This window comes from Periophthalmus magnuspinnatus, chromosome 6, assembly GCF_009829125.3.
Source record: "Periophthalmus magnuspinnatus isolate fPerMag1 chromosome 6, fPerMag1.2.pri, whole genome shotgun sequence".
Taxonomy (NCBI): Eukaryota; Metazoa; Chordata; class Actinopteri; order Gobiiformes; family Gobiidae; genus Periophthalmus; species Periophthalmus magnuspinnatus.
This window is the reverse complement of record NC_047131.1, coordinates 33,488,067-33,512,138: the sequence shown is the minus strand read 5'-3', so window position 1 is coordinate 33,512,138 and position 24,072 is coordinate 33,488,067. Positions and strand designations below refer to the sequence as shown.

The window sequence follows — 24,072 nt, the reverse complement described above, 5'->3', positions numbered from 1 at the left end:
TATATATATATATATATATATATATATATATATATTCATTTTAACAGTTTAGAATATTTCATTTTATTTTATTTTATTTTTCTTCCTGCTCCTGTCTCTTCACATGAGACACTTTGTTCCAAGAGACACAATTTTTGTTTCTCATTTTGTTTTTACTCAGGACAAATGTTTCTGTTTCAGGGTCTTAATAGTTTTTGTAAATCATTATTCAAATGTTTTATCAGAATCAGTAAAATGTCACATATGACGACATTTGATTTACATATTTTTTTTCTCAGAATCTACATAATGAAAAAAGATAATTCTTTGTATTTAGACTCATCAGGTCCAAGAGAAATGAATAAAGCGATGCAGCTCGGGTCTGAGGAGGTTAAGGAACTTTTGACTCATTTGTTTCCAGGAGAAAAAAAAATCCCTGGTGTAAAAAACATGTTTTTATTTGAACTGGAGCCAAACGTGAGATTTGTTCTTTATGAATAAAAATACGTGGGAAGGACAGTAAGTTTAATTTGCCTTTATGAAAGTGAAATAAGTCCAGGAGGATTTATGGGGCGTAGTGTCTCCCCCTGGTGGACCAGTGTAACATCACAGATGACGTCACCGAATGTACAATAAAAAAAAACAAAAGATAAAAATAAACAGACCCGGTATTAAAGAGACAGAAGACACATCTGTGTGTGTTCAGGCCTATATATATATATATATATATATATATATATATATATATATATATATATATATATATATATATATATATATATATATAAATGTGTCTGTGTTAGAGGTAAGATCGGGCCTAAAAAATCCAGCCCGACCCGACCCAGGCCCGCGGGTATTAAAGCCCGACCCAGCCCGAGCCCGAAGCAAACCCGAAATTTCATATTTTATTTGTGAGGATAAATAAAAAAAATAAAGAACCAAACAAAGTTAAACATGCGTAAAAATAAGCCTAGTAATTAAAAACCTTCTCCACTAACTACTGAAAATGGTCTAAGGTCCTGACAGTAAAAGTCCACGCACTTGTCTGTGACGACCTGCTCAGCGCGAAGACGTGCGGCCTGTGGGACAAATGATAATATAGATGTTTGATCATCACTTTTGCCAGTACAGCTGTTTAAATGTCTGCTGTCCTGTCTTTTTGCTCTCGTATGAAGCAAAGCGCCACATTTACCACATTCAGCGAAGCCAACGCAAGTTTCTGTAGCATTTTCAACAATCAATTTGAAGCATTTCCACACCTCACTCTGGCCGGTGCGTGTTTGCCTTTTCAGTTCCCCTGTCTTTAGTTTATCCTTTACTTCTTGCTGCTCCATATCAGGGACACCAGGTCTAAATAGATGTGGACTTGCGGAGGTGAAGAGGGGGCGTTCACGTGCGCAGAGTGTGCTCTGGCTCTGCGGCTCTGGCTCTGCGGCTCTGGCTCTGCGGCTCTGGCTCTGCGGCTCTGGCTCTGCGGCTCTGGCTCTGCGGCTCTGGCTCTGCGGCTCTGGCTCTGCGGCTCTGGCTCTGCGGCTCCTGTTTAGTAGTTAAATAGAATTACCTTACAGCGCCTTCTCTGTTTTATACAAGTTATTTTTTTTATAACAAGTATTCCTAAGTTTAGTATCCACACATTGTTTTAGTATACATTTTTATAAACATATATTTATTTTAAAAAGTCAGCTAGAGAGAGGGTCGGGCTCGGGCTTAAGATCTTACCTCTAGTCTGTGTGTGTGTGTGTGTACTTCCTGGTCGTTGTCATGGTGACCAAACCACATGTCTCTGTGGCTCCGCCCTCTGTAAACTTTACTCTGGACAAATTCCTCCAGAGTTTGTGTCGCGTCATAGAGACAAGAGACAGAGGACACAGAGACACAGAGGATACAGAGACACAGGGGACACAGAGACACAGGGACACTCCGCAGTCCCGGGGGCGCGCTCTGGACGCGGGTTTGACGCTTTTTGCTCCGTGAGTTTTACGCGCAGCATCATCTGGAGCTGAGCGAGTTTAATCTGTGAGTTTGACTGAATCACGTGTTGTTTTTGTTGTTGTCTTTGTTGTTTTTATTGTTTTTATTGTTGTTTTTGTTGTTGTTTGTGCTCGCTCTGTGTTTGAGGAAGTGTTTGTTGAGTTTCACACGTGTCTAACCTGCTGCTCTGACGCTTCCTTGTTTCTTCAGCTTCATTTCGCAAAGACTCAACTGTGTCTCTGTGGAAATGTCCAACACAGAGACACGAGTTTATTTAACGTTTTATTACATTTAAGATTCACCTTAAACACAAAACTAAACCGTGGAGACGCTGAGGGGAGTTTAAAGGTGCACTGCGTAACTTTACAGGTGGATTTATTTGGATAGATTTATTTTGCAGACCAGAGTTTGTGTCTCTCAGAGAGTGGACAGAAAGTGGACAGAGTGTGGACAGAGAGTGGACAGAGAGTGGACAGAGAGTGGACAGAGAGTGGACAGAGTGTGGACAGAGTGTGGACAGAGTGTGGACAGAGAGTGGACAGAGAGTGGACAGAGAGTGGACAGAGTGTGGACAGAGAGTGGACAGAGTGTGGACAGAGTGTGGACAGAGTGTGGACAGAGTGTGGACAGAGTGTGGACAGAGTGTGGACAGAGAGTGGACAGAGAGTGGACAGAGTGGACAGAGAGTGGACAGAGTGGACAGTTTAAACCAGCTGAACAAACACGTTACAGCAGCGTCACGTGACCACAGCCTGATTGGTCCAGTCCTGGTGACGCGCTGCTGCTCGTCTCCATGGAGATGTCATTAGAATGTTCCACAATGTAGCATTTAACTCGTCTGTTTTACATTTATCACAGTTGTATGAATTGTTAAGAAAAACCTCGACAAACCTGCACAAAGTGAGCGGGCTCGCCTCTCCACAGACCCGACCTGTCACCACCGCAGGTCTGGAGAAGAATTTAAAGTCAAACTGTGGAACATTCGGCTCCAGTTAAATCAAACTCATCGACGCTAGAGCAGATATAGGGACCACGAGTGTCATAGCAACAAAAGAGCCAATCAGGAGCCAGGATGTTGAAGAAGGACCTGATTTGTCTGTTATTAATGTTCAGATCTGGATTTACAGACACAAAAGGATCATGTCGAGGGTTAATACGAACATTTAACACCAAAATGAGTCTGACAGATAAACTGAACTGGAGTCGACAGAGCAGGAAGTGCACGTGATCACTTCCTGTTTGTATCGCGGCGTTAGCGGGTTAGCTCTGTCCATTTAAGTCTGTGGGAAAACAGACAACAACAAAAACATCTTCATGGAATCATCAGGCGTCAGACTCTGCAATAGAAAAGTTCCACAGTGGATCTTTAACGAGCACAAAACACAACACAAAACACAAAACACAACACACACCCCTTTACTTCCTCTTGTGTGTTTGTTTGTCTTTGTGTCTTCTGGCTCAGTCTCTGTGTCTCAGAAGTGGAGACGTCCTGATTCTTTCTGCTTCACCTTTTGTCTCGTGGTCACTGGTCCAGACCAGCGCACACGCTCCACCCGTCGATACACACGCTCCACCCGTCGATACACACGCTCCACCCGTCGATACACACGCTCCACCCGTCGATACACACGCTCCACCCGTCGATACACACGCTCCACCCGTCGATACACACGCTCCACCCGTCGATACACACGCTCCACCCGTCGATACTCAGAGACGCTCAAGTCAAACTCAGAGTCTCTTTGAGTCTTTGGCCCGACGTCGACTTTAGACTCGAGTGTTTCAGATAAATATGAAACTGAAGCATCGATTTGTACAGAAACATCCAGGACACGTCTGTTTGTACTTTTAATTTTTTCTGAAAGTTCTGTCTCTTCTCCCTGGTATTTAATAAACACAGGACACAGGGTTTACTCTTTTCTCACGTGTCGTAGTTTTGGTCACATGACGAGTTTGTGCGACACAAATAAACCACAGAAAGAAGAGAAAAGCTCACCACAGCTTCAGCCCAAATGAAGCAGGTGTGATGTTTCTGATGCTGTTTCCTCTTCATTATTCGTCTGTTTCATCTCCAAAGATCAAAATGCGACGTTCCACCTTGTGATGTCATCAAGTGTTTTTTTCACTTGAACAGCTCCTTTTTAGTGATAAATCCAGAGCTGAAATGATGTTGGGTTGAAAATAGTCGATTAAAGATTAAACTAGAACATGAAGAAACATCAGAAAAGTCCAGTTTGCAGCTTTAAAACTTTCACATTTGTTCATTTGTTGCTCTTTTCCTTTTGTGTCTCAGGTTCATTAAAGTTTGAGCGAAGAGACAGACGAGCTCTGTGAACTACCACCGCTCCTCTGCGCCTCCTCTGCGCCTCCTCTGCGCCTCCTCTGCTCCTCCACCCCCTCTCCTCCTCCTCTGCTCCTCCACCCCCTCTGCTCCTCCTCCTCTGCTCCTCCTCTGCTGCTCCTCCTCCTCTGCTCCTCCTCCTCCTCTGCTTCTCCTCCTCCTCTGCTTCTCCTCCTCCTCTGCTCCTCCTCCTCCTCTGCGCCTCCACCCCCTCTGCTCCTCCTCCTCTGCTCCTCCTCTGCTGCTCCTCCTCCTCTGCTCCTCCTCCTCCTCTGCTCCTCCTCCTCCTCTGCTCCTCCTCCTCTGCTCCTCCTCCTCCTCTGCTCCTCCTCCTCCTCTGCTCCTCCTCCTCCTCTGCTCCTCCTCCTCTGCTCAGACCATGTGAATGACACTCGCAGCTTCATCTGTTTCATCTCCAAACTTCTTCAGACGTTATGGCTGCGTCTGCCGCCAACAACAACCACATCAGCACCAGCAGCACCAAGAGCAACACCAGCACCACCACCAGCAACAGCAGCAGCACCACCACCACCACCACCAACAGTGCTGTCCTGTCCAAAGTGCGGCGCGTGTGGAGGAGTCAGACGAGCAGAGACGAAGGAGACGGAAGAAAGAACAGAGACTTCACAGGACAGAACGTCATTCTGGAGTTTTTTCAGATCTGTGACACTGAAAATAAAGGTTTTATCACGAGACGGGACCTGCAGGTGAGACGCACACAGACGCACACACGCACACAGATACACACAGACGCACACACACCCCGACACACACGCACACACGCCGATATCTGCACTGTTTAACAGATAGGATATCGCTCCTAAAGCTCCAGCACAGACCGATATTTAGTTTGGGTCGACCAAGAACAAACACAGATCTTTATATTAACACTTTAATGTAAAGATAAAAACAGACGGAAGATGTTTGGAGTAAATTAAAATGACACAATGTGGTGAAATAATTTAAAATGGTTTTAAATATTGAACCAAAAATCTGACCAAAGCTCCTCGGACTCGGGGTCTCAGTGTCGGCCATGAAAAACAGAGTGAACTCATCTGAGCAGAGAGATCATGTTTTTATTGTTTCTATCAGAGTTTTTCACTCCACACAGAGCAGAAAAGAAACAGTCGCTACAAAAACTGTTTCATACTTGTTTTTTTTTCATTTCCAATAAGTTTTTAATCATGAAAAAATGTCTTTCCAAATAGAAATAAGCAAATAAAAGTCATGGTGTTTTTAGCATTAGCACATTAGCATTTTTAGCATTTTTAGCACATTTAGCACATTAGCACATTAGCACATTTAGCACATTAGCACATTTAGCACGTTTAGCTCATAAGAACATTTAGCACATTAGCACATTTAGCACATTAGCATTTTTAGCATTTTTAGCACATTTAGCACATTAGCACATTTAGCACATTTAGCACATACACACTGGGCTTTAGTCTGTTTCCACATTCATTTTATTTGTATTTATTTATGTTTATTTAAACAGCTCAGAGTCTTTGTCGTGGCTCTGTTCAAAATAAAAACTAAATTTTTTGTCCAGGTGACAGATTTGAAAGGATCTGGAGCCTGAGACAAACAAAAGTCCATTTAAAACATTAAAAACAGGAGCAGGTTTGAGGAGAAACGTTAAACTCATTATTAAACCTCGACTGTGGCACCAAAGTCTCCACTTTTACTTATATAATATATAAATATATAAGATTTTTATGAAACAAAATGACCAAACGTCCATTTTCCATCTCAGCTCTGGTGCAGTTCGACCTCTGTAAAAACATTTATACTCTTATACTTTTGTACATGTTTACACTTGTAGTTTTGTTTTACTCTTTTTATGAAACTCATCGTGCAGGACGTTCACGTTTCACAGACTCTTCACCCGTTTAAATAAATAAATACATTTTGAGTCATTTTCCATCGTGCCTCATTATGAAAGTGCTTCTGTCTGGCGCTTGTTCAGACTCAAACACCAGCCTCTCAAAAGTCTATTAATAATCCTCCCATTGAGAAACGCTGATATTAGGACGGGGGTTTATTCAGCGCGGCCCGGGACGAGGGGCCTGTGTTTAATGTGTCCACTTTTCTGTCTTTATTGTGCAGATTCAGAGGCTCATTCAGACCTGGGCCTTTGATTCAGATCAATGAAAACCCAGGGCGTATGTTAATGTTTGAATAAATTAAACTTCTCTCAGGGCCGTATGTCGCCTCCTCTCCGCTCTCCAGTGCAGTGTTATTGTGTTTTCTGTTGTTTGTGCTGCACACATCAGGTTTTGTGCGTGTTGTGGTTTTATTTCGTTGTTTCTCACAGCTGAAGTTGTCGTTTGACGCTCTGTTTGGCGCCGTGGTCAATGTGTCGCTGACAGAAGGAATATGCACCGAGCAGATAAGACACTTTACAAGAACAGCTCCAAATACTGTCCTCGTTAGACTGTCCTCGTTAGACTGTCCTCGTTAAACTGTCCTCGTTAAACTGTCCTCTGTAAATAAAAGAGCAGAGTAAACGTGGCAGGACGTCCCAGACCAACAGAGGAGCGGCTGTTTACACACGTCCACAGAAGTTGTTTAAATAAAGATTTGGGAGATGTTTTTATGTCGGATAAAGTCACGGCCTTAATGTGGAGCTGTGAGCCGCTGTGAGCCACTGTGAGCCACTCTGCTCCCTCTGTGGAGCTGTGAGCCGCTGTGAGCCGCTGTGAGCCGCTGTGAGCTGCTCTGGTCCCTCTGTGGAGCTGTGAGCCACTGTGAGCCGCTGTGAGCCGCTGTGAGCCGCTGTGAGCCCTCTGTGAGCCGCTGTGAGCCGCTCTGGTCCCTCTGTGAGCCACTGTGAGCCGCTCTGGTCCCTCTGTGAGCCGCTGTGAGCCGCTCTGGTCCCTCTGTGGAGCTGTGAGCCACTGTGAGCCGCTGTGAGCCACTGTGAGCCGCTGTGAGCCGCTCTGCTCCCTCTGTGGAGCTACTGAGGGTCAATCATTACATCGTGTGAGAAAACGCCACATGGCGCCGTGTCCAGCGGCTCAAGGCCACGAGCTCCAAAATAAAACAGAGAAATATTTTTGTTTTTATTATTTCTGTTCTAAAAATGTGAGAATTTAGAGGAAACTGAAGCTGAAACGCTCAGATGTGTCAGAGGAACATGAAAGTACAAAAGTACTGCACTTTAGTAAAGACTTTAGGTATCTGTACTTTATGTAAGTACATTGTACTGTGAGTACTGTGAGTACTGTGAGTACTGTGAGTACTGTGAGTACTGTGAGTACTGTGAGTACATCTGAGAGCAGTATCTGTACTTTTACTCCACTACATTTTTGAACTGGACTGAAAAGTAAAAGTATTTTCTTATCGTGTGAGACCTGCAGAAACGAGGGTTTATCAGAATTTAAACAAAATGACAAATAAACAAAATAAACAAATAAAAACAGAAAAAATATATAAATAAACAGGTTAAAAAAACACGATTCATTTTGTTTCTGTTGAACTAAATTCAGCTCAAATCTTGATCTAAATCTCCACATTTGAAGCTTTAAAGACTCAGAGTAAAAAGTAAAAGTATTTCTCACAGGTTTTAAGTACATTTCTGAGCAGGTATTTTAATACGTAAGTATATTTTTCCATGTGATACTTTTACTTGAGTATTTTTTGCTCTGATATCTGTACTTTTACTTAACAAACCTGAATATTTCACTTCTGTTTATTAAAATTGAGACTTTATTGATCTATAATGAAAATCACACAGTATCAGAGGAAAAGGATCAATAATCACAATGTGAGACAAAAAACTCAAATATCTGGTGTCCATCATCCTCTGACCTCTGACCTCTGACCTCTGCAGTGGTTTTGTTCTGAGATGTTGAATAACATCATTTGTACTTTTTATTTTGGGTAAGTTTTAGGATCAAAAATCCACAAAATAAAAAATAACTGAGCAAATGTAAAAGTTCAAGAGGAAAAATGCTTTTCAGATCCGTCTTTATTTACAACTTTTAACTGAATAAAGTAAGAATTTATATCATAATAACAGATTCATCACATCCACGTCCTGTGTCTCTTTCACAGTAAAACACATTTTGTGTGACTTGTGTAGTTTGTGTAACATAAATGGCACACAGTTTGACAAACATGCGACTCACAAACTGCTGTGTCTTTATGTTTCTGTCCCTCTTATTGTACATTATACTTAATTTTTTATTAGAGGCTATTTTAGTTTATTTTAGTCTATTTTTAAATTATTTTTAAACTATTTATCTATTATCTTGTTTTATTGAATGTTCCATTTTCCTTTTGTTCTTTAACTGTGCGGTGCAACACTGGAATTTCCCCCCTGTGGGACTAATAAAGGCAGATCTGATCTGATCTTGTTTTATATCAGGGGAGGTGAACACGCGGCTCTTGAGCCGCACGCGGCTCTTTGCCTCTCATCATATTTTCTATTTACTGTGGCTCTTTGCATCGTTTCATGTTTCACTTATTTTTTTCTCTCTTCAAACACATTCAAATCCACCAGGGCTTATTAAAACAAATAATAAACAATATATAAAAACTGATTTATCATCTTTTTTTACGCTGCGTCTGACACGTGACCGCGGGTCATCTGCGGGTCACGTCTAATGGCGGGAAAATAAGTAAACATTTGATGCGCGTGTGACTGTTACCCTCGAGTCAAAATGACAAAATGCAAAACTAAACCAAAATATGAGGATGAACACGGGACATTTCTGGAGGAATGGGAAGATGCTTATTTTTTATTGAACAGAATGGCACATCTCTCTGTTTATATAATATCACATTTCAAGGCTCAAATCTTCAGCCTCATTTCAGCTCCAGGCTCATGTGGAATTTAAAGATTCTGAACAACAAGCACAAACTGAGCACCTGGAAAAGCAGGTAAAAAGTCTCAAGTGTTTCAGCAATGGAACAAGCATCGACAAACTGTGAAGGTGCGTTCACACCGGTGCGTCAGGTGCGTCGCGTTCACACGTAAAGTCAATGGTGCACGCGCGTGTTAAACGCAGCGTGGCCAAGACGCGCGTCCACCATTGAGTTTACGTGTGAACGCGACGCACCTGACGCACCGGTGTGAACGCACCTTCACACTTGCGTCCTATAAAGTGTCATGGAGATCGCCCGTGCTAAAAAAAAACGTACAACGAAGGAGAGTTTTTAAAACAGTGTTTTGTGGATGTAATTGAAACTTTGGCTCCAGATAAAAAATCCCACTGAGATTATCATCCCATCACCAACAAGGTAAGAAAATCTGTGATGTGGTTTGGAAATAACACCTGATTTATGCTTCTGTTAATATTTTAATAAGATCAGATCAGATCTGCCTTTATTAGTCCCACAGGGGGGAAATTCCAGTGTTGCACCGCACAGTTAAAGAACAGAAGGAAAATGGAACATTCAATAAAACAAGATAATAGATAAAAAGCTTAGAATAAAAAAAAAAAAATACACTTAAAAAATAAACTAAAAATATTCCATCAGTTTATATTATACAGGCCCTATGTGTGTGTCTGAAGTGTGTTCAGTAGGTGTGTGTGTGTGTGTGTGTGTGTGTGTCAGAGACAGAGATGAAGAGAAAGAGAAAATGTGTGTGTGTGTTTGATAGAGCGAGAGAGAGAGGAAGAGATGCCTGTGTGTGTGTGTGTGTGTGTGTGTTTATGTGTGTATGTGGGGGGTATCTGACCTCTGGGGTAGGTGTGTGTTAACTCTTGCTAAGCTGCATTTGGTGTGTGTGTTGAGGCTGGACATGTATCTTGAAATGAACAGAAGTACAATGCTGCGGTTTTGTGCGGAGAGGAGTGTTTTATGGGAAGTAATGGGTGTGCGTGTGTGTGTGTGTGTGCGTGTGGGTGTGTGTGTGCGTGTGGGTGTGTGTGTGTGTGTGCGTGTGGGTGTGTGGGGGTGTGTGTGTGTGTGTGGGGGTGTGTGTGTGTGTGTGTCTTGGCAGGTCAGTGTGTCGTGTGGCTCTTTGACTCTTATGGTTGTTCGCCGTCCCTGTTTTATGTCATAGTTTTTAAATATTCTTCACACACGTGTCTCAGATTAAAGGTTCTTGACGTTTCAGGAGTTTTGGGGTGTGATGTTTTTTTTTTTGTCCTGTTGTGTCTTTTCTCTGGAGAAAAATACAAAATGATTTTCAAAAATAAACCTGTTCTACCAAAACTGTAACGAAGCCTTTTCCCAAATATCACACCCCATGGCCTCTCCTGCCCCCCCCCCCGTGGCCTCTCCTGCCCCCGTGGCCTCTCCTGCCCCCTGTGGCCTCTCCTGCCCCCCGTGGCCTCTCCTGCCCCCTGTGGCCTCTCCTGCCCCCCGTGGCCTCTCCTGCCCCCCTGTGGCCTCTCCTGCCCCCCCCCCGTGGCCTCTCCTGCCCCCCCCGTGGCCTCTCCTGCCCCCGTGGCCTCTCCTGCCCCCCCCCCCCCCCGTGGCCTCTCCTGCCCCCCCCCCCCCCCGTGGCCTCTCCTGCCCCCTGTGGCCTCTCCTGCCCCCTGTGGCCTCTCCTGCCCCCCCCTGTGGCCTCTCCTGCCCCCGTGGCCTCTCCTGCCCCCTGTGGCCTCTCCTGCCCCCTCCCCCCCCCCCGTGGCCTCTCCTGCCCCCCCCCGTGGCCTCTCCTGCCCCCCTGTGGCCTCTCCTGCCCCCTGTGGCCTCTCCTGCCCCCTGTGGCCTCTCCTGCCCCCCCCTGTGGCCTCTCCTGCCCCCGTGGCCTCTCCTGCCCCCTGTGGCCTCTCCTGCCCCCTGTGGCCTCTCCTGCCCCCGTGGCCTCTCCTGCCCCCTGTGGCCTCTCCTGCCCCCTGTGGCCTCTCCTGCCCCCGTGGCCTCTCCTGCCCCCTGTGGCCTCTCCTGCCCCCGTGGCCTCTCCTGCCCCCTGCTGGACACTTTAAAAATGACTCAATGTGTCCAGTTTAATAATTATGTAACTGTCTGTCTTAAAAAAGATAATTCTAACAAATATAATCTTATTTTTTCTTTGATAAAGTGTCAAACTGTCACATGTGCAAAGGTTTTCACAAAAATAAGAAAATTACAATTTATTGTATCACTTAATTTTGGCCTGTATCTTAAATCGTTAGAGCGCCCCCTGGTGTGAACAGATGAGCTCATTCTGTCTTTTGTCTTTTTTCATGTCACACTGTGAGACTCTTTGGATAAAGAATAAAACTGTTTGTGTTTGTGTCTTTTATAGATTTAACCTGGAGATGAAGGTGCAGTTTTATTAAATCATTTAAACGTGTTTCTCTTCAGACCAAAACCGTCTCTGCAAATATTTAAAGAAAAGTTTGGTGTTTTTCTGTTAAAATGCAAAAAAAAATGGAATGTGAATTTATTCTAAAACTGTGTGAAATTTGTAAAAAAAACAAAACAAAAAAACAACAACATATTTATGCAACTTTAATTTTAAAGGAAGAAAAAGAATATTTAAAAAGTAATTTAAAGAAATAACATCAAAAATGGACATGACGACAAGTTACACTCAAATACATACAGTACTACACTGTACTACACACAGTACTACACTCTGTACTGTACACTGTACTACTCTCTCATGTCTATCTGCTCATCAGAGTGTAGTACAGAGTGTAGTACAGAGTGTAGTACAGAGTGTAGTACAGAGTGTAGTACAGAGTGTAGTACAGAGTGTAGTACAGAGTGTAGTACAGAGTGTAGTACAGAGTGTAGTACAGAGTGTAGTACAGAGTGTAGTACAGAGTGTAGTACAGAGTGTAGTACAGAGTGTAGTACAGAGTGTAGTACAGAGTGTAGTACAGAGTGTAGTACAGAGTGAAGTACAGAGTGAAGTACTTGTTGCTATAGTGACAGTGCTGTTCTTGAGTGTTGTCAGTTGCAGATGTGTTTTGTTCCTCAGAGGCTGAACTCTGAACTCCCTCTGACCCCTGACGACCTGGAGCACGTCTTTGACACGCTGGACTCGGACGGGAACGGATACCTGACCCTGGACGAGTTCTCCTCAGGCTTTAGTGAGTATCACCCCAGAGTGAAAAGAGTGAGACGTCACCACAGCCTCAGCTCCAGATCAAACTATGTTTACACAAACAGACTGAACTTTGAGTTTGTTTTTTATGTTTTATGTTTGTTTTTTGTGTTTTATGTTTGTTTTTTATGTTTTATGTTTGTTTTTTATGTTTTATGTTTGTTTTTTATGTTTTATGTTTGTTTTTTGTGTTTTATGTTTGTTTTTTATGTTTGTTTTTTATGTTTTATGTTTGTTTTTTGTGTTTTATGTTTGTTTTTTATGTTTTATGTTTGTTTTTTTTACCCTGTTCTTCCAGGTGAATTCTTGTTTGGGCAGAATGTTCATGTTGAGTCAAATATGGAGGTAAACACCTCGGGTCACGACTCGGTGGAGACGGTGTACCAGGGTCAGTGGGAGGAGCATCTGTCTGGTCCTGATGATGAAGAGGAGAAACACTTCGCTCTCCTCATGGACAGTCTGGGAGCGAGTCACGTCTTTGAAAAGTGAGTTAGAAAAGATGAAACTAAAATGTTAAAGAGATGGTTTATATCGGTGTGTTTCAGACGACGTCACACATTCTAAACCAATCAGATTTAACACAGATGATGTCACACATTCTAAACCAATCAGATTTAACACAGATGATGTCACACATTCTAAACCAATCAGATTTGACACAGAGGTTGTGCAGATAATTTATGTTTGTTCATTTATTTATGTAGTTTATTTGACAGGGACAATGTACATTAATGAACATTTCTGTAAAGAAGTTCAGATGTTGTTGTGACACAGTGAGTTCTTTGTGATTTTACTTTTGAATATTTCATGACAAAGTACAATGTGATTAACAGAGTTAAAGGAGAAATCTGTCTGTAGCTCCACCCACCTGGGAGTATGACATCATCACATTTTAGAATCTGAAAGCGCTGGGGGTGTTCTACATGTGTCTGTGTGGTGAAATGTTCAGCAGTTACCATGGAGACACAATGCACACGTTAGCAAACGCTAATAAATAAGATTCAGGATCGTCTGAAAACTAGAAAAAATATAAAATTTAAACCGCACCTGTTCAGTCTGAGCTCATGGTTTTGTTTAACAGTTTGATTTTTACACAAAAAAGTGAGAATAACTCACTGAAAAACTGTTGGCTAATGCTAATGCTAATGCTAATGCTAGCTTGTGACTGATATTATTTGAGGCACTTGTTGAACAGCACAGATCATCTCACCTGTTAGTTTGATCTAAGTCAGTTCTTTTTGGTCAGATTATGTTAAAATAAAGTCAGATTAAAGTCTAAAAAAGCTTCAGACAGAGCAGTGCCCACAATTAGCGTCACACTCCCAGAGGATGTTGATAATCAGCTGCAAAGTATCGATTGAGACTAAATCTGAAACGTAGTTTGGACTAGAGTTACTTTCACACTTTTAAACATGATATGGTCCTGGTTTGAGCTGATCAAGACCAGGTTTGGTCTGGTCCAAGTTTAGTCCCAAGTTTAGTCCCCAGTTTAGTCCCCAGTTTAGTCCCAAATTTAGTCCCAAATTTAGTCCCCAGTTTAGTCCCAAATTTAGTCCCCAGTTTAGTCCCCAGTTTAGTCCCAAATTTAGTCCCAAATTTAGTCCCCAGTTTAGTCCCAAATTTAGTCCCCAGTTTAGTCCCCAGTTTAGTCCCAAATTTAGTCCCAAATTTAGTCCCCAGTTTAGTCCCAGTTTAGTCCCCAGTTTAGTCCCAGTCCCAGTTTTGATGTGGACTTTGTGCAGCTGAAACTACAGGACTAAACCAAACAAAGCCTAAATCTAAGCTCAAATTTGAACACAGCCATAAAGACAAACACAAAAGAACTAAGACTCCAGTTCAGTGTGAAACGTTCAAATCATTCACAAAATAAAAATAATAAACAAAATGGCTGCTCGTTAAACTGTGTAAAGATCTGAACCGTGTCAAACCAACACTGAGCTAAACAGTCACGAGTGAAACAGAACGACCTGTGACGCACATTTTAATTTTTTATTTTCTTGTCAAATGGACTGAATAAACACTGATACTTTGCGGTGACTCGATGATGGGGGTGTTGAACATTTGTCTTTATGGTGGAATGTACAGCGGTTACCATAGAGACACGATGCACAAACGGACAAACACGACGACAAAGTTTTAATATAAGACTGAAATATCCTCTCGTCTGTTGTAGTTCAGTTAAATCAGCTCTTTATGGTCAGAGTGTGTGAAAACAAACTTCAGACAGAGCAGTGCCTCCAGTTAGCATCACACACACTTCTCCATTAAAAATTAACCCCTCGTTCCAGTGCCACAGAGATCCGCAGTCTGTGGGCGCAGCTCCGCCGGGACGAGCCACATCTCCTGTCCAACTTTGAGGACTTTCTGGCCCGAGTGACGTCACAGCTCCTCGAGGCCAATCAGGAAAAGAGCGAGATGGAGAGCGCCCTCAAGAGGTCAGCGTCAGAATATGATTTATCCTGTATCAGATTAAATGGACTTTGGGCATGTGCTAATCAAACCTCAGACCTCTCCACTCTTCAAATCCAGACTCAAAACTCACCTGTTCAGTCTGTCCTGTCTCTTGTAACAATCACACGTCTTTTATCAATCAGTTTTTGTCACGTTTTATTGTATTTGTTTGTTTTTATCTCATTTTATTTTGTTCAGTCCTTGGGTGTTTTGAAAGGCGCTTATAAATAAAATGCATTATTATTATTATTAATGTTTACTCCTCAAAAACAAACCTGGAGGAGGACTAAACCGGGACTGAACCAGGACTAAACCAGGACTAAACCATGACTGAACCAGGACTAAACCAGGACTAAACCAGGACTAAACCAGGACTAAACCAGGACTAAACCAGGACTAAACCAGGACTGAACCAGGACTAAACCAGGACTAAACCAGGACTAACGTTCATCCTTTTGCAGATAAAGTTCAAATCTTGTATCTAACGACTCAAATATTTCATTGTTGACAGAAAAGCCGCGAGTCACGATGACGAGATCCGATACTTGTACGAGGAGATGGAGCAGCAAATCAAAAACGAGAAAGACAAGATTCTGTTACAGGTCAAATAAATTTATGAAGTGGAGTTTTCTCAGGGTGAAAGTGTAAAAGCCGCTCGTCTAATCCTCTGTTTCTTCTCTCGTTTCAGGATTATAAACAGTTTCTCTCTCGGAGCCAAGACCTGGAGCTTCAGCTTTCGTCCAAAGAAAAAGAACTGGAACATCTGTTTCAGAAGCAGAAGAGGGTGAGTGAACCCTGAGAGATAAATCTTTATTAACACATTAACAAACATCATCTGAATTACAAAAGTGTCTGTGTCTGTGTCGGGTCAAACTGCACAAATGTAAGAAAAACAAGATCAACTCTGGAGAATAAATCGCACTAGTGAAAAAAACATAAGGACTGGACTATAAGACACATTTTTAAGGAAATTTATTTGACAAAATCCGAGACCAAGAACAGACATTTTCTCTTTAAATCAAGTTGTAATAATAATAATAAAATGTGGACCAACAGGCTGAATATCAGTACATCACGCTAACGTAACACATTTATATTTATTCAGCTCCATGAAGCACAGACAGAACTGAACACGTGTCTGGTTTGTTAACGTAAGATATTAACAGTTAATCACATAAATAAAGCAGAAAAAACAAGAGAAACCATTTTGTTTTAGTGTCATTTTTGTTGAGTGTTTGTCTTTTAAATGAGTGTAATGTTGATATTTTAAATGTTGAGTGGTTCAGGAGGAGTAGATACTGGTCCAAGTCTAGAGCCCCTCGCACGACTGTCACTGTGACAAGAACCAACATGTGACTTTATAGATTTGAATCATTTCACATATAAGTCACATCTGAGGAGAAGTCACACCCGACAAACTCAACAAACTCACACTTATCGTCTGTTTTACGTCACAAAAATAGAATATATTTTAAGGACGTGTAAAACTGTATAAATTGGAGCCACAGATGCATTTTAATAATGTGGAGATAAACATTTTTTCTCAGACCTGCTCCTGTTTTTAATGTTTTAAATCAACTTATGCACTTTTTTTTTATTAGTTTTGTTTGTTGTTTGTAAATATAAAGTCGTGTTGGCATGTGGTTCATTTTCCATTTCTTCTGTTTTTTTGTGTCTTCTTTCTGTTCCCTGTTGTGTTTTTGTCGTTGTTTTACTCCCACATCTCAGTGAATTATTGATAAACTCTGTGTCGTGGTGTTTGCAGCTGGAGCATCAGTGCAGGGACCTCCACAGCGAACAACACGAGACCAAAGAGGAGAACGTCAAGTTAAAACAAACCAACGAGGAGCTGCTGCGGGAGCTGGAGCACACGAGCCGCCAACTGAGCCACGCCCAAGAGCAGCTGCTGACGCTCCAGAAGCAATCGACACAGTTACACGAGGAGAAGGAGATGTGAGTCTGACCCAACGATTTACACGAGGAGAAGGAGATGTGAGTCTGACCCGACCATAGACCATAGAAAGTCTAGCCATGAAATTGGAGACGAGTTTCATATTCGGAATTCTAATCCTGGGTATCATAGCAACCAAAGAGCCAATCAGGAGTGAGGCTGTTCAAGGTAACGCCTCTTCACACCACTGGTTTATCAGGGAGCGGGCGCTTAGCAACACTGTCAATCAAACCTGTTGCTAACGCTAACAGGAGCGACCTCGAGGAAAGAAGGACCTGATTTGTCTGTTATTAATGTTCAGATCTTGATTTACAGACACAATAGTGAAATAAAAACCCCAGGATCATGTAGAGGGTTAATACGAACATTTAAGACCAGAATGAGTCTGAAGACAGAGACAGAGAGAGGACAGAGGGAGGACAGAGGGGACACAGAGAGGACACAGAGGGGACACAGAGGGGACACAGAGGGGACACTGAGAGGACACAGAGAGGACCCGATTTTTCAGTGTAAAGTGAATTGGAGCCAGAGTCGATGGAGCTGAACTGCACTCATAATCACTTCCTGTTTGTAGCGCGGCGCTAGCGGGTTAGCTATGTCCATTTATATAAACAGAGGATGGATCCGTCTTTGTGTCGTTCTGTAAATCTTTGAGTGTCTTATTTTAATCAGGAAACACAAACATTTTAAGTCTAAATCAGATCTGAATAAATCAATAACTTAATTCCACCACATTCCCTGTCCTCTTGTCACTCCACGAGGCTGAATGTGTTTTGTTTTTATGGTCACAGTGAAATGTACAGACTGACTGAGGGACTTCAACGAGAACGAGCCAGTTTAATGAAACAGCTCGACCTGATGAGGTGAGATCAGCACCACCGGATTTTTACTGATGCAAACTCTGACGTTTAAAACCGTTTCAACGTCTTGCAAAATATAATACTCTCCCCTTTCATCAGGAATAATTCTGTTTCATTTTTACCTTTTTCCAGAGAAATGAACAAATATTTACGAGACGAGAGAGACATCAGTTTTCAGGTTTGTGTAGAATCAAACTGTCCAACTGCAGACTCAGGATCTGTTCTGTTTATTATTCTCTTCTGAACAGAAACCAAAGAAAAGCTCCAGCTCTTTTCGATCTTCTTACTCTCCTTCACCCAAAGGCTCCTCCTCAGACGTCTTCAGAAGGTAAAGCCTCATGTGACTCTGATATTTACATTATTTAAAATACGTTTGACTTAATCTGACCTAAAACCTGCTGTAAATAGAAATGATTATTATTAATAATCGTCATTTTATTATTATTTTATTATAATTTATTTGTCCCTGTGTCTTGCAGTGAGGACGAGGTGGACACTGTGGGCGACTCCACGCGGCTGAACGGCGTCTCTCCAGAAGGACCTCGAGGACATTTACAGAGGATCATCTCCATAGAAGAAGACCACCTCCCACACCTCCTGCAGAACCACTGCCACCTGCAGGGCGCTCTGAGGGAGTGCAGCGAGGACGAGGACGAGAGCGTGGACGCCGTCATGAGTGACATCGTTCCACTGACGAGAGACGAGACGCCGACGTCTCCGAGAGGTCAACCCGTCGGCAAAGAGACCACCCTAAATGTGAGCAGCAAAATGACCAGGGCCTGTGGTCTCTGGTTTCAAACAAGAACTTTATTATAAATAGAAAAATGTATTTGAACAATGACAGAAATGAGACGGTGGGAGTTTGACCTGTTCAGACACAGGTGGGTTTGGTTTGACCTCCATTTATAAAATGTGACGTCTCAGATTCAGACGAGTCTCGTCTCTGAAAACCTCAAACGTCAGAGTTTGTGGATTGAAAAGTAAAAAGTCAACAAACTTAATACAAAAACACATTTTTGTACATGTTTTATAAATGAGACCCGGAGATTTAACCTCCTCAGACTGATGTGTAGAACATCATCATCATCATCATCATCATCATCATCATCATCGTCTGGGGCGTCTCTCACTGAGATCAGAAAAACGTCCTGATGATGATTTAAATCTGATCGGTCGTGACTGGGCCGAGGTGGATCCTCGTACGTCTGTGAATCTCATGAGATCTGCCTCAGTCGACCGTTCAGTCTCAGGTTTAGAACATTTTTTAAATCTTTGTTGGTGTTTTTCAGGAGGAAGGCCTCTCTCCTCCAGATCGTCTGTTTAAAATCATCATCGTTGGAAACTCAAGTGTAGGAAAAACTTCACTTCTTAAAAGGTTTTGTGAGGACTGTTTCCACTCGGGGATCTCCGCCACAGTCGGTGCGTTTGGCTCGATTCATGATGTTCTTTTGCCAAATGTTTTATAAAGATCATGTTTTATAAAGATCGTGTTTTATAAAGATCATTTTTTGTAAAGACGGTTTTTGTCCATTTTCAGGTGTGGACTACAGTGTAAAGACCATCTTGGTGGACAACAGTCTCATCGCTCTGCAGATGTGGGACACGGCGGGACAGGAGAGGTACAGACGTGTGTTTAAATGATTCATATTTGGACGAAACTAAATGTTTTAATGTTTTGTTTGTTTATTTAGGTATCGCAGCATCACCAAACAGTTCTTTCGTAAAGCCGACGGCGTGATCGTGATGTTTGACATCACAGACGTGAGCAGCTTCACCGCCGTCCGACACTGGATCACCAGCATCAACGTGAGTCTGAAAACGAAACACTGAAAATGTAAAACTGAAAATATAAGTCTGTTGTTGCGGCTCGGGGACGTGTTCAGATAAACTGGGTCATGTCGTCCGTGTCTCAATTCTCCAAAATGGCCTTAGATTCACCACTGGAAGCGTCGCAGAGCAGTTGGGACGAGGCCTGTCCCAATTCAATGCTCCCGACGAATGAGCAGGACAAAATGTGCCCTACATTTCCACCTTTTCCACGGAGATCAGCCGTAACCGAAGCGTGCGTCCATGCACACTTCACACACTGCTATATCCCATCATGCACCGCGACTACGCAAAAAAGAAAATGGAGTCCGTTGCTCAATACACGTTCAAATGTTTGTACTGGTTTACCTCATCAGTGCGACATGAAACTGTTAAATCTGAATAAAGATCTGCACAGTGTGTTTGATTAAAAAGGAGGAGAGTTACATGGAATAAAGGAATGTGCAGTTATTCACAGACAATAGAAGAGTATAAAAGAGACATTATTATCATGAGAAATTATTACTGCAATAAGAAAAATGTAAGAATGTTCGTTTCTATTGTGTCAAAGACCAAGAGACTGAAACATAAAGTCAGAAGAGTTTAATGATCCACACAGGTAATGTGAACAATGAAGCAACGGACTCTGAGGAAAGGACAGAACAGACAGAACAGACAGAACAGACAGAACAGACAGAACAGACAGAACAGACAGAACAGACAGAACAGACAGAACAGACAGAACAGACAGAACAGAGTCCTGAGACGGGCACTAAATCTTCATGTGTTCTGGTACATTCCATAGGTCTGCGCCCCCTGGTGGCTCGTGTCATTTACTTTCGTGTTAGTAAATCAAGACACTAGCTTGATGTAGCTGCACTGCTAGAAAATCCCTCACAATAATAAGATGAAAAGAACTGGCACGGCACAGAAGGGAAACAGCGCCCTCTACTGTTATTAAAGTGGTGCAGCCACTGAACAAAATACAGAACCATTAAACTGCAACATCCCACTATATGTACAACTAAGTGTCCTCTGGTTTATAGACTATGAATGTGAAAATGATACTGTGACTGTGTGTGTGTGTGACGGTGTGTGTGTGGATGTGTGTGTGTGACGGGGTGTGTGTGACGGGGTGTGTGTGACGGGGTGTGTGTGACGGTGTGTGTGTGACGGTGTGTGTGTGACGGGGTGTGTGTGTGGATGTGTGTGTGGTTCGTTGGTGTAAAGTATCATTAAAGTGGAAAATGTATAAAAATGTGACCATTTACAAACACATTACACTGTTTAAAGAAACAAAACACAAGTCCAGGTCTGTTTTTGAGGAAATATTATAACATGGATTAAATGTTAAGAGTCAATTTCGTGTGACACGTTTAAAGTTTTTTCTGTTGTTTTTACAAGAGTCAATTTAATTTGATAAATTTCAAATATAAAATAATTTTTCTGTTGTTTTTACAGGAGGCAGCAGGGGGCGACATCACCGTTTTGCTTTTGGGAAATAAAACAGACAGAGAAGAGGAGAGACAAGTGGAGAAGACGCTGGGGGAACGACTGGCCAAGGTTTTACATTTATTTGTGTCGGTGATAAAGTATTGACTCTGTGTCTTTAAACGTTTTATCGCTGATCGTTTTTCTGTGTCAGGAAAGTCAGATGCCCTTCCTCGAGTGCAGCGCCTGCACCGGACACAATGTGCTGGAGTCGATGGTTCAGATGGCCCGGTACGAAGGATTAGAGTTTAGTCACAGTCGTATTGATTCTGTGCAGTGACGTCAGGCAGGGGAGGTTCTGTATGCATGTCTGTGGTGGAATGTTCAACAGTTACCATGGAGACACGATGCACATGCGCAAACACAAACAAAAAAGTTTTAAAATCATCTGAAAAGTCAAGAAAAAAACAAAACTAAATGGATTTAAACAGCACATTTCCAGGTCCGAGCTCATGGTCCAGTTTAAGAGTTTGATTTTACACGAAAACCGTTGGCTAATGCTAATGCTAATGCTAATGCTAGATAGCTTGTGACTGTTAACGGCACAAATCAGCTCACCTTTTTGTAGCTCTAAGTCAGCTCTGTCTGGTGAGATTGTGTTAAAACAAAGCTCAGATTAAAGCTCAACTTAAGTCACAGCTTCAGACAGAGCAGTGCCCACAGTTAGCGTCACACACGGGAATGTTGATGACATCAGCTGCAAAGTATCAATAGATTGTTTTCATAACAATGTTTCCTCAAAAACAGACCTGGACTTGTGTTTTGTTTCATTCACATGTTTGAGTCACACTTTATTATTAGTCTGTAACATCTACAAAGATCAAAATATGACGTTCCACCTTGTGATGTCATCAAGTGGTAGTTTTAAAGTGAACAGCTCCTTTTACCTTTAGTTCAGTCGAGATAAGAGACAACTCCAGGACTGAAATGATCCAAATGATTCTATAAATGAAGGTGTGTGGAGTTTAAAAACACAGTGGAGCACTTCCTGTATCACCACATGATGACATCACAAGGTGGAACAGAGTGTTTTCAGTTTGAGAGAAGAAGTCGGCCTAAATCTGCAGTTTTGTGTTAAACATGTGAGAATGAAACAAAACACAACTCCAGGTCTGTTTGAGACGATGAAACATCATGTGACACGAGCCTTTTAACGTATATTTGATTTTTCTGGTTTGTAGAATTTTAAAAGAGCAGGAAGATCGACATAAAGAGAAGACGGTGACGTTGGTGAACTCTCCGTCTGAGAAGAAACGTTCGTGCTGCTGACGTCTGGGGCCTCGTCACTGTGAACCCAAAGACACAAAGACACAAAGAGACAAACTCACTCTGTCCTTTTGTCAAACCTCAAAGTGCCAAAACAACTGGCCCCATTTCACCAAACCTCACAGATCAGCACATGTTCATTTAAATCACAGGGGGCCCATGTGAGGGGGCCCATGTGAGGGGGCCCATGTGAGGGGGCCCATGTGAGGCGTCCTGCCCCGGGTCCCCACGTTTCTGTCGACGGCCCTGCTCCAGATCATTATATTGTGTGTTGTGTTTTTCCTGTTTTGGCAAAATAATTTGGTTTTGTATTTTACTTCCTGGTCATAAATCGAGACAGAACTTCTCTAATGTCACAGAAATTAATATTTGACCAAAAAAAAAAGAAAGAAAAAAAAAGAGAAACACTCGTCGAGTGACGTCATGAATAAAACGCTGCATTTCTATCATTTTCAACAGATTTTTCAACATTTCTTCACAAACTTCTTAATTTTGTGTAAAACTATAATTTATTTTTACATCAGGTTTTATTTCACCAGTTTAAGTGAAAATGAGAGAATAATCCAAAGTCCAAAGTTTAACGCAGCGTTTTGTCTCAACACAGATGTTAAAGGGGAGGTGTCTGTTAAAGGGGAGGTGTCTGTTAAAGGGGAGGTGTCTGTCTGTTAAAGGGGAGGTGTCTGTCTGTTAAAGGGGAGGTGTTTGTTAAAGGGGAGGTGTCTGTCTGTTAAAGGGGAGGTGTCTGTTAAAGGGGAGGTGTCTGTCTGTTAAAGGGGAGGTGTCTGTCTTTTAAAGGGGAGGTGTCTGTTAAAGGGGAGGTGTCTGTCTGTTAAAGGGGAGGTGTCTGTTAAAGGGGAGGTGTGTGTCTTTTAAAGGGGAGGTGTCTGTCTGTTAAAGGGGAGGTGTCTGTTAAAGGGGAGGTGTGTGTCTTTTAAAGGGGAGGTGTCTGTCTGTTAAAGGGGAGGTGTCTGTTAAAGGGGAGGTGTGTGTCTTTTAAAGGGGAGGTGTCTGTCTGTTAAAGGGGAGGTGTCTGTCTGTTAAAGGGGTGGTGTCTGTCTGTTAAAGGGGAGGTGTCTGTGTTAAAGGGGTGGTGTTTGTTAAAGGGGAGGTGTCTGTCTTTTAAAGGGGAGGTGTCTGTTAAAGGGGAGGTGTTGTGCTGATTTCTTTATTGACGACACACTCGATCATTTTCTTTTTTCACTTAAAACTGTTTAAATTTATATATTTAAATATTTAGTTCAGTTTTTGTTGTATAAATATATTTATTACGCTCATATAAATGAGTAGGACACAGGGGCATTATGGGTAAAGTGCTGAGCTGTATTTGTAGTTTCATATTTATGTTGTATCTAAATATTATAAATATATTTGTGGAATAAAACAAAGACAAGATCAAATGTTTTGTTTTTGGACATTTGTGTCTCACATAAAAACTAGAGTCAGACGCTCAACTGTAACAAACACAAACGCCCCCTAGAGGACGCCCCCGAGAGGACGCCCCCTACAGGACGCCCCCGAGAGGACGCCCCCTACAGGACGCCCCCGAGAGGACGCCCCCTAGAGGACGCTTAATACGAACATTTAAGACCAAAATGAGTGAAGCAGCAGAGACAGAGAGAGGACAGAGGGGACAGAGAGGACAGAGGGGACAGGAAGTGCCCATGACCACTTCCTGTTTGACCGCGGCACAGGTCAGATTTGTGCATTTATATAAACATCTATGGTCCAAACGTCGGTCTGCTTGTGCAGGTCCAGATGTCGCTCTCTCGTCTTAAACCTTCGCTTCGCTCTCAGCTCCTCCCCCTCCGGCTCCATCGTGTCGTCCTGTCCCGCCTCCTCGTCCCGGAGCCTGACCCCTGACCCCTGACCCCCGCGTTCGCCCTGAAAGTCAAACCACGACCCACAGACCATTTTCAACATCTGTTTATTATTTTAGGATCAACACGATGTGAAATAATCC

General features: G+C 42.5%; 1 protein-coding gene across 1 annotated transcript; it reads left to right on the top strand.

The window, feature by feature from the left end:
* The first annotated feature begins 1,814 nt into the window (after positions 1-1,814).
* cracr2aa (calcium release activated channel regulator 2Aa) lies at positions 1,815-22,785 on the top strand. The gene is made up of 18 exons (XM_033967975.2): positions 1,815-1,995; positions 4,244-4,998; positions 12,162-12,273; positions 12,586-12,772; positions 14,576-14,722; positions 15,250-15,340; positions 15,427-15,522; positions 16,504-16,691; positions 17,481-17,552; positions 17,682-17,727; positions 17,798-17,877; positions 18,029-18,305; positions 18,839-18,968; positions 19,087-19,168; positions 19,241-19,355; positions 20,817-20,918; positions 21,001-21,077; positions 22,028-22,785. The coding sequence occupies exons 2-18, from the start codon at positions 4,726-4,728 to the stop codon at positions 22,113-22,115; spliced, it is 2,163 nt and encodes a 720-aa protein (XP_033823866.1). The 5' UTR covers positions 1,815-1,995; positions 4,244-4,725; the 3' UTR covers positions 22,116-22,785.
* The last annotated feature ends 1,287 nt before the right edge of the window (positions 22,786-24,072 follow it).

Excerpts from the sequence above, each read along its gene's own strand:
- cracr2aa (XM_033967975.2), top strand. The coding sequence starts at position 4,726 with ATGGCTGCGTCTGCCGCCAACAACAACCACATCAGCACCAGCAGCACC. Across the intron at positions 17,728-17,797 it reads AGAGAGACATCAGTTTTCAG|AAACCAAAGAAAAGCTCCAG; the intron begins GTTTGTGTAGAA and ends TCTTCTGAACAG. Across the intron at positions 17,878-18,028 it reads TCCTCAGACGTCTTCAGAAG|TGAGGACGAGGTGGACACTG; the intron begins GTAAAGCCTCAT and ends TGTGTCTTGCAG.